The sequence below is a fragment of the Rattus norvegicus genome, chromosome 9 (assembly GCF_036323735.1).
Source record: "Rattus norvegicus strain BN/NHsdMcwi chromosome 9, GRCr8, whole genome shotgun sequence".
Classification (NCBI taxonomy): domain Eukaryota; kingdom Metazoa; phylum Chordata; class Mammalia; order Rodentia; family Muridae; genus Rattus; species Rattus norvegicus.
Window position 1 is genome coordinate 63,807,086 of NC_086027.1, and position 11,024 is coordinate 63,818,109.

At 45.8% G+C, this 11,024-nt stretch overlaps 1 protein-coding gene across 4 annotated transcripts in view; it reads right to left on the minus strand.

Annotated features, from left to right (window-relative positions):
• Ankrd44 (ankyrin repeat domain 44) overlaps positions 1-11,024 on the minus strand; it is a 300,807-nt gene that overhangs the window by 185,893 nt on the left and 103,890 nt on the right. For all 4 annotated transcript variants that reach the window (NM_001191807.4, XM_017596351.3, XM_039083293.2 and 1 more), the window contains 1 exon segment: positions 3,706-3,789. In NM_001191807.4, the coding sequence (NP_001178736.3) occupies positions 3,706-3,789 (84 nt within the window).

An 11,024-nucleotide genomic window follows, 5' to 3' on the forward strand; every position in this document is an offset into this window, starting at 1 on the left:
CAAACCCATGTGCACACACACAATCCCACACAAAAAGTTGTTACTTGAATTGGTGGTTTGACTTTCATAAAAGAAATTATTCAATTTGGATTATAATGGCACTTCCAACAATTATTTGAAAAGGTCCTAAACATACACATGCCATTTTATTCTATGCACCTACACAAAGAGGAATTCACAGCATTGGCAATTATAAAAACTAAAAGACGTGGGAGATACTCTATCCTGCAGCATCAACTATTCAACCAAGATTCAAGTCTTTATGTAAAAATTCTAAAGTCCATCAAGAGGCTAGACAGCTGCCTTAGAGGTTAAAGCATTCATTGCTCTTGCAGAGGGTCCATAGTTCATTCCTAGCAGCCATCTTGGTGGACTCAGAGACACCTGTAGATGCAGTTACAGAAGAATCCAATGCCTCTGGCCTCTGCGGGCACCTGCATGCACATGTACCTACCCACACAGACACACAGACACACACACAATTCAAAATAAAAAAGTTTTAGACATACATAAATCTCATTGATACTTCTATTAAAGATGAAGGTACATTTGTGTACGTGTATACCAAAAAAGAATTGTTCTAAAAGAAATTTATTGCCAGTAAATGATTTTTATCAAACCTATTTTATATGCCTTTAAACCCTGGGTTACATAAAACTTTCTTGCACAAAATGTGTTGCAAGTGGAAACCCATTAAGAAGCCTTGCTCCAAATGACCTACACTGGCAGTGAGAGGTTGGTTCATCACAGCCTACAGGCCTGTGCGAGTGGGATTCAAGATCTCCTTCACACACATGACAGGGGAAGTCGGGGAGCTGTGGGGGTGGTACAAAATGAATGATGAGCCTCCAAAATGTGAGAGGTCCACCAGAGCGCCTTGGGTCCTGTCTCTCCACGGATGAACTCAGTCATGAGCAACTCCACTATTCAAGTCCTCCTCCTCCTCCGCTCCCTTTCCCGTTGCCATATCCCCCACAGATACAGGGTGACTCTGTCCTTATCCTCCCTTAGCCTCTTGTGCTTATCCCAGCTCAGACCCTGCAGACTGGCCTCCAGCATGTCCTGGATTTTTCCTTTCAGGGTGCATCGCAGAAGGATTTCTCATTTCTTGACTTCACTTTGTGAGCTCCATGATAGAGCCCACGGCCTGCCACTGTTGTGTCCCTAATGTTTAGCATGGAGTTATGACTCAGTAAATAACTGAACTGTGAAAAGGACGTCTCAAACACAGCTTAGTGGAAGCTGTAAGACCAAAGTTGATTGTGCTGACTTTTCAGAGGTGCGACAGCACAGTGATAACTCCTCCCCCCGGGTTAGGTGTGGCTATGATAGGTCACCTAAATGAAGAATGAACAGAGTGATATTCACACTTCCCCACTGACCCAGGAAATCCTTCCCATGCTTTCTCTCTGAGTTTATTGTTCTTTCTTTAGCCAGACTATAGCTGACCCTTACAGTGACCCTACAAAACCTCACATTCATACCTCAGATCCCACATAAAAAGGGGACACTCTTCTCAAGTGTTGCTGAGAGAACTAAGCTCCAGATTTCAAACATTCGTTAGTCATCTATGTGTTACAGAGCTAAGCCTCTCTAACTCAGTGACATAGCCATTCACAATTCAAGTAATTTGTACCAATCAACAACAAGTTGTTACTTTTCCAGAAAGAAACAAAGGCTATTCAAAGGTCAGTACAATTTCCCAAGATGTGGATGATTAAAAGTTCTGTTTGTGAGTATTAGGAAAAGGTAGTAATCTGCCCTTAGGCTTGCCAGGGCTTGGCCCACAGCCACCAAATAGTCTGGGCGAATTCCTGTGATGTCAAAGCTCTTGACAGTGAACTTGCTTCATAGCCTTCGGGTCACACCCCATAGGTCCTGGACCAGTGCCCAGCTGCCTCTGCAAATCCTCTGTCCCTGACTTCATCCTGGTTTACCTTGCAAAAATACATCTCAAAACATTGCCCCGTTGTTCTTACTGCCAGCCGAGGAGAAGCTGCCAAAAGGCTTTTCGGAAAAGCCACACCAATCTGGACAGCCTCAGAACAAAGGCTGCGCTAAGGACCTGTCTTGGAAGGGAGCCACCCAGCAGCAGACCAGAGAGAGATATCTTCACAGAATTGGGTTATCACCCCAGGGCAAAGATCTGCTTACACTGAAGACGGACTTGGCTCTCCTTGTCTCTTCTGCTGAACACTGAACTGTAAAGAGGACTCTTCTCCCTAAGGGACCTGAGGACTTTGATAATCAGATTGTGTTAAGTAAATTAGCAGCATGCCTTGTACCTAATCGCTTGTTCTGCCTAAGTCCAAGAAGCTATCAAAAGGGTCACTTCTTGACCAGCACTTGTCCCCTTTGGTGCAGGTGACTGGTCTGTTTGGAAATTTTCCAGATACAGAATACGTGTAGATCTTTTGATGGATGCACCATAGGTCCTTTTAGGAAATCAGTGAAATACCTTGACCCTTTTCTCAGGAAAGTATACAAAATGCTCAAGTCCACATGAGGTTTAAACAACTTCAAAGAGGGTGGGAGTAACAGTTGCTGAGTTCAGTGGTTCATCCCAGGGTCATAGACTCCCTAGAGCAAGAACCAGCAGAGTTTTCCTACAAAGGGCAGGGTGTGGGTGGGTCTGACTCTGTCCATCCCCTGGGCTCAGCAAGTCAGTGTGAGACCAGCAGAGACAATGTCTGCAAGATGGACGGCCACACTTCAACAAAACTGCCTGTGGACAATGGTGTCAACTTCCTATCGATCGCTCATGTCAAAAAATGTTACTCTCCTCATCTTTCCTCAGTCACTGAAAAAAAGCAAAAAGCTCCCATAGCTGGTGGTCCACAGGCACAGGCTGCCAAACTTCACTAGAGAGCCAGGGTAGATACATTACGTCAGAAAAACAAAATGGTACAGCTTCACCATCACGGCCTCCTTAATAGGGGCCGGCAGCCTTTCTTTGTGGATACACGCAGCACATGCAGGAGTAATGGCAGTCATCTGACACTGTCACCAGGAGATATCACAGCCGTGCAAGAGGTGGTGGCAGGTCACTCAGAATGCAATACTGGGCACTCTATATTGTGCTCACTGCCAGGTCTGTTGCTGTATCTTAACGAGTACACAGACAGGATATAAAGTGGGCTTTTCCCTTCTAGTTTCCACTCGTAGTTTTTGCTTTTACTATGATGAGTGTGTGTGATTGACAGGGAAAGCATAAGACCCTAAGTGACACTCCACGGCAGAATGGTCATTGTAATTGTATAAACATTCACAAGGATAGAGTTTGGGGCAGGAAAAATGCTTACCTGGTTCCTTGAACTACTGTGTGATGTTTTAATTTGTGAGTTGATTAGAGTAAGGTCAATTTTTTTAAGCATACATATTACTGTATCCTAAATTTGATTGTTTTTTTTCCTCTGTTTTGCAGTGTTGTGGGTCTAACACAGGCCTTGTGTGTGGTAGGCAAGCACTCTCCCCTGGAGTGACATCTTCAGCCCCTCGATCTTTAAAACTTTTTACAACTATATTCAATAGAATAGATTTAGTCTAACCCTAGAGTTTCACTCTATGGGTTTTTGAAACAATAGTCTAAAAGGCAGCCCAGAGCTCTCACAATTTTCTATAGGGGTCTACAGTACAGAAAATGTCAAGAGGCCTTGCTTGCCCAAGAGGACCTATACAACAACCACAACAACCACAGCCTCTCACCAGTGCGTTCACATCTTCAGTCTTATGGATGAGCAGGCGAATCTCCTCTGGGTCGCCACTGAAGATTGCCTGGACCAGAGGTGGCTGCAAAACCAAGAAATTGAGAATTAGGACCATTATTAAAATATATACCTGCATTCACATGCAAATAGCAAGAAGGATATTTGTTCCCTCTAAGTCTATCCAAGAATCACCAACAAGCAGGCAAAAATAAGAGTCCAGCCTATACTCACAAAGTGTCTGAGATAGACCTTAAAGACCCTGACAAAAATATGACCAAACACAAGGTCTCTGTATTCAGACCCTATTAAGAACTAAACCTTGTCACTGCCAATTCAAATGCTGAAGTGACTGAAGGCTGTGCCATCGAGAGCCTTTGAGAGGTTCTAGCAGAGGACCACAGATGCTCCTGTACCCTGACAGAAGACTGGTTCTGTACTCAGGGAAGGCCACCCTCTTCCAAGCACAAGTACATCGTTGGGAGGGATATAGATTGCCCTCCCATCTAAGACAAGGTCTTTATGGAGGACATTATGACCTAAACAAACACTTATAGGTCAATCTTCAAACACCTTGCAATTGTTCCCAAATGCTTTAGCCAGTGGGCACTGGCTGTTTTCCGATGATTACATAACTACTAGTTTAAAATAAGATATAACAAGGGCTAGTTAGAGGATGGGGGTGGGGAGAGCAGAGAGGAACCCATTACATAGAAGGAGCTGTGAAGTGTGACCCAGCCACAAGGGCAGTGAGCTCTGTGGGGTAAGAGGGCGGTAGGGCCAGGGCATCCAAAGAGCCTGGAGGAAAGCACCTCAATGACCGAGTGTGGGTTCACAGATGGAGCACAAAGGGCAGTCCATCCTGGAGAGATGTACACGGGGTGGATGTGCAGAGAACCTGCCAGAAACCATCACTGGGATGGCTGTGGGAACGTGCTGGGTTCAGGGGATGACGCTGGAGTTGCCCCACGTGGTGAAAGATCTTCACAGCCAACTCCACCCTTTCCAAGCTGCCCACAGAGACCATTTCCCTCATGGAATCTGAGACTAAGCCTGGTCATCATTGGCCACACACCCTCATAGGATTATTCATAGGGCCAAACAGCATAGTGAGAAAAATTTATGTGACCATTCAACTCTACACACAAAAAAAGTCTTCATTAAAAAAATGGCTAGTGGTGTCAATATGGACTATTCAGTCTTTTTCTCCCCCATAAACTTCAGATCTTGGCAACTACATATATGTATTTGCTTACAACTTTTGTAAATGTTTTAGTCCTGACGGACAGCTGGATGATGGCAGTGCCCCAAGTTTGGTTCAGCGTAAGAATCATCCGAGATGCATATTAAAATAAGATCCCTACACCTCTTTCCTGAGGATTCTGGTGAAGTTCATCTGGAGAAGGGGGACTGTGGGTCTGGATTCTAATAAGTCAACTCCTAACCCTTTGGAGCTAGAAGCAAACGCTAGCCTCAAGTGGCTCTACAAAGACATTCTCCCCATGCCTGCTTTCTTCCTGCTAAGCAAGTCCCTAGCAGAATCACACCAGTCTTTTCACACTCTGTCTGCTGAGCTCTTAGCAAAATGCTGTTGGGTGAGTTTCTGCCTAAATGAACCTTTGATGAAGGAAAAAAAAATAACCCCACAGTCATAAGGTGACATGTAGGGGCAGAGCATGGCAGATCGTACTGTTAAATCAACAGAGGTCGCAGGACAGCTGACAGACTCAGAGTCTGAGATGTGAGGCCAGCATTGGCATTACCACACCAATGGTCAGTCACTGAACAAGAACACGGAGATTCACAAGGGCCTCTCACTCATGAGCACAAGGAATGTAGACACTGTAGGATTCATTAAGTCCTCAAGCTCCTCAGGCCAGGCGAGCCTTCCAAGCAATGGCTGGAATGTTCCCAAAGAGAGGCTCCCTGACACAGCTGCCAGGGAAGGGTGCCAGAGCAGTTTCTAAGCACATGGAGGTGTGTTGAGCTTCCCAAAGGCCCTGGGCTTAGCTCTGCTCAGAGCTGCTTCATACCACATGGTGTGACGCAGACTTCCTGGCTTCCACAGGGGGAAGCCGAGTCTTTGTATGTCCTCCATTGCTGCCCTCACATAAACGCATCCACACACCCACAACCTCACATGGACGCACGTGTGCATCTATGCTTGGACATGTGTGCATAGAGACACATGTTAATTCACTTACAGGTGCCTGCCACCCCCTGCAAACATTCCTGTTCTCCAGAGACCGTGCCAGACAGACATGTCTAGTCCATTATGCTGGCTAGCTGTCCCCCCACTATCCTCACACCTGTGAGCCCAAGTGTCAACCAACCACAGAGCAGAACCTCACGGACAGACGCTTTGACTGTGTAAAGGCTGCGTGTTTGCAGTGACCTCGGGTAAGTAGTGCTCTTTTATATATTAGGGGTCTTTCTCTTTGTTTCTCTTCCCCACTCTCCCTCCCTAATAGAACATAATCAGAAAACACTCAGGGAGTTCTGTTCATTGGAAATTCAACCTCGGGTAAACATTTACCTGCATGATTGTTCTAATCACAACGTTTTCCCCGTATTGGAGCGTTACAGTCTGCAACCCATTTGCTGTTATAACATTCCCAGTTTTTGTGTTCGTAGTGCCAAACCTTAAGAGGGAACCGTCACCTGCACAGGCGGAATCTTAGGCCTTGGTGTGCACAGTTCAGCGGCTCTCCCCTAGCCACAGTCTGCTCCACATGGGTTTCAGTCAACTTCAGTTCAAAAATATTCAATGGAAAATTCCAGGAATAAACAATTTCCTTTTTACATTATACACCATTCTAAAAAGCACCACAAAGTGTCGTGCCATCTTCCTCTATCCTGCCTAGGACGTGCAGACACTGCCTGCCCATGAGTCTCAGAGGCCACCTCAGCTATCAGATCATCTGTTGCTATGCTCAAGTGTCCCTTGACACTTTGATTACTGATCATTACTGTTAATCTATAAATCAACTGTTATCCTAAGGAAGTGCATACATACATGATTAAAAGGAAGCATCGTATTCACTGTGTGTTGTAAGTCCATGGTTTCAGCCCCTCCCTGGGGTCCTAGGAATCCATACCCTGCACATAAGGAGACCTCCTGCATTCTTTTAAAATCTCCAAATACCTTGGCACAAATACAGGCAACGTAAGGTTGTGCTGTGCAGGATTCGGTGAACACACTCAAAACAAGAGTCAAAATTATGAATAACTAGTAGCAGGGAAAAGGGAGTATTTTCAGAGATGCAGAAGTCACTTCAACTTCCATTACTAGAATTTTCTTTGCACCTTAGCAGCTACACCTGGGCAATGCTTGCACATGCCACAAATACTGGCACCGTCCCCTGAGTGACTCAGAGGTGACGTCTCCCAGCGTGTGTGTGTGTGTGTGTGTGTGTGTGTGTGTGTGTGTTGGGGTGGGGGAGGGGATTTAGATGGGACTTGTCCCCCACTTCCATCCACTCCCAGCTTTCCTGGAAGGACAGATGACCACATTTAGAGGTGACTGGTCGCCAGGCTGACGACACTTGGGTGTATAGACAGCAGAGCAGAGCAGAGGGCTCCATGTGAGTTCTGTAGCAAACACGGGGCGGGGGGGGGGGGATACTCAGCAGAAAGGCGATTTCTCTTCTCACAGCCCGTTCATCCTAGAACAGTAGCCTTGTTCTTTTTTATTCTCAGCCTTGGGAAACAAAGAAAAAGGACGGACGGACGGACGGACGGACAGAAGGAAGGAAGGAAGAAAGAAGGGAGGGAGGGAGGGAGGGAGGGAGGAAGGAAGGAAGGAAGGAAGGAAGGAAGGAAGGAAGGAAGGAAACTTCATTTTCAAAAGACCTGTGAGACATTCTTCTCAAATATGAAGTAGGGTTACATTTCCACTAGGGGGCGCAAGATAGTAATTTGTTATCCTATCAATGTACAGGTGGTATAGTTAAAGGAAGGGAATTAAAGGGTCCACTTCAGCTTTAAGAAAGTTCTTAGTGAGAAGCAGAAGCAAGCACACACACACACACACACACACACACACACACACACACACACACACACGAACACACACACGCACGCACTGTACACACCAAAAAAGGTAAAATAAAACAAAGAAAAGGATCAAACGGCATTGTTTATAAACTCCACTTTTCTACTGAGCTGTGAGGGCTCACTGTTTCAGGAACTACGAACAGACTATATGGGTAAATCCTAGGTTTGAGAGCATCATTTCATCATTTGAAAACACAATTTAGAGGGCAAAGGAATGACTCAGTTGGTAAAGCCAGTGCCACACAAGCATGAGGATCTGAGTTCAGATCTCCAGCACACATGTAAACCCAGGGAACCCCAGTGCTGGAGGTGAGGCACCAATTCAGGGAGAGCCATTAGCTCAATGGAGGAGGACCATGCCCAGTGAGAGACCCTTTCTCAAAATATAGGGTGGAGGCCAGTGTGATGGCACACCTTTAATCCCAGCACTCAGGGAGCAGAGGGGACAGATCTCTGTGAGTTCAAGGCTACCTTGGTCTACGTAGTGAGTTCTAAGACAGCCAGGGCTTCATAACAAAATGAAAATAATAATCTGGAGGGTGACAGAAGAAATCACAGGACATCGACCTCTCTTCCACAGGCCTACAGTACAAACATGAGCACATACGTGCACCACACATCAACACAGAAATGAAAATCACAATTCAATCCTCTCAATCCTGCCATCCAGCTAGGAACAAAGTCCAGGGCTGGAGAAGGTGTTTCATTCCAGGTTCAGTCAGAGCAGCTGACAGAAAGACAAACAAACTGACACGCTTGGGACTGGGGACACATCTCCTTAGTAAGTAGATTATTTACCTAGCATGCATGGGCGTCTAATCGATATAACAACAACAAAAGTTCATGTGTTCTATGGAAGCCACTGATCAGACTTCTGCTGAACTCAGGTGGCCTTCCTGTGGTTAGCTGCAAGCGCTGTTCTATCGAAGCAGACCTTGGATGAGAAGCAGGGGAGTCCAGGTTAACTCTGCTCCCAGCTCCTGAAAGACGTGAAAGGAGAGGCTAGGCAAAGAGAAATGATGAAACCGCGATCAGTTAAACTGAAACCTGAGGCAATACTGATTTTCCTGACCAATAATTGCTCCTTTACCACAGTAGGGAGACTGGGAGCTAGTTGCTGCAGAGCTAGTTGACTGGGGTTCTCCTAAGCAGAGTCTCTCAGCTATAAGACAAGAAGCCACTTCACAGGACACACTCAACAAACTGTGTGTAAGTTTCCAACACCATGCAAGGCCAGATGCCTGGTGTCCCTGCCGTGAAATCAACGGTCCCTTCTGATTTGAAGGGGAAAAGCTCAAACATCTTTACCAGGCGAGTTTCCTCGTGTCCGTCTTACAAACTAGATGGATGAAGATCATGGGAGATTTCCTTTAAGATTATAGAGTAAGAGCTAGTGAGATGGCAGAGCGGGTGAAAAGGCTTGCCAGGCAAGCCGGAAGCCTGAATTTGAGTCTGATCCCTGGAATCCACGACTGAAAGACTCCCAAAGCTGTCCTGTGATTTCCACACACATGTATGTATACATACACACACATATATAAGAATTTTACTATACATATTTATATATATTATATATTATTAATATATTTCATAGAACATATAATATAATATAACTATATATTATTATGATACATAATTATTATTATTAGGTAAAATAACACCTCTGTAGAGCACCTCTGAGGTAGAAGGGCTGCTCCTGCTAGGAGAGGGCAGCAATCCAACAGCCGGAATCCATCTCAGTTGCACTGGAAAGCCTCAAGAACATCACACACCTCCTGTGTATGGGACCTAAGTCCCAAAGCCAAACAGCAGAAACTTACTGAGATAATACATCATCTCTCCTCGGCCCGGCTGTGTCACGGTGCACGGAGGACTATGAGCAAAGAGCACTGTACACACACACGAAAATGGTCTAAGAGGGCCCGTTCTTTTACAGACTTAACACAGGCTGGTTTTTAAATGCGCTGTGTATGTATGCCTGCGTGAAAGGATTGGAAACTGATCTTACTACTGAAGGTTAGCAAACACGTGTATAGTTAGGCCTTCTTTGGTGATACCTTGGTTACAAAGGAAAACGACTTCCATGTTTGGATCTGTGAGGGGTCAGTTTGCCTGCTGGTGAGAACTGAGTTGAGAGATTCACATTCTCCTAATCCTGCCCAGTCAGAGCCTTCTCTCTCATGCCATGCAGACAAGGCATGATGATGTAATAGCTGTGATAACATAAGACCAGTTCAGCCTCAGTTTCCACATACTCCCACCTTGTTTTTACTTCTGTTTTTGCTTGGGGGTGTTTATTTGGTTTTTTGGAAAAGGTCTTGCTACGTATAACTCAGGCTGGTCTAGAACTTACTATGTAAGCCAGGCTGGCCCACAGCTCCCAATAGAACTCTTGCACTAGGATTATGGGTGTGAGCCACTATGCCCAAATACTAAATACCCAGTAGCCTGCAAAGCACGACTAAATGCAGGATACAGTCTATGAGGTGTGGATAGTCACTCGACATAGTAGCTGTATGCAGACGTACGGATTTTATTTCTGGTAGTTCTAATCTTTTTGTAGGGGTGGGGATAGACAAGGCTTCTTTGTGTAGCCTTGGCTGTCCTAGAACTAGTTCTGTAGACCAGACTGGCCTCAAAAACTCACAGAGATCTGCCTGCCTCTGCCTCCCGAATGCTGGAATTAAAGGCATGCACCACTACCGCCAAACCCGACATAACTACTCTAAAAGCTAAAACTGAAAACACAAAGTCAGAAAACAAAATAGAGGAAAGGAGACTTTTGTGACAATGTGTCATCAGAAAGATGGAGAGCCGGGCTGTAGGGTGGTCTAGGAGAGACGCACTAAGGATAGACCTCTCTTCTGATGGGGAGAAGAGCAAGTGGCTCGCTGGGAGGTACTGAGGCACCGCAGACGCTTTAACCTAATCTGTGGACCCACAGGAACTCAGGCCTTGAGAAGAGAGAGGCATGGAGGTTTCGCAAGCCCCGGCCACAGTGTGTGCGCTTGAGAAGACACTGAAGGTGGAGACCCCGTGGGAAGACAATTGCCATAATTCAGGACACCTCGGGAAGGTGCTTTCTGGCCCCTGTGACAGGTTCCCCAAGTACGGCCTACAGGGATGCGGTAGAAACTATGGACACTGTTCTCAATGCTTTAACGCCTGCTCTGTTCCTGGATGCAAGTTTGGCTCAGCGTCTTGGCTACTTTCCTTCTCTCTTTATACATAGTCCAGAGTTCCTGCCCCAAGGCACAAATGTTT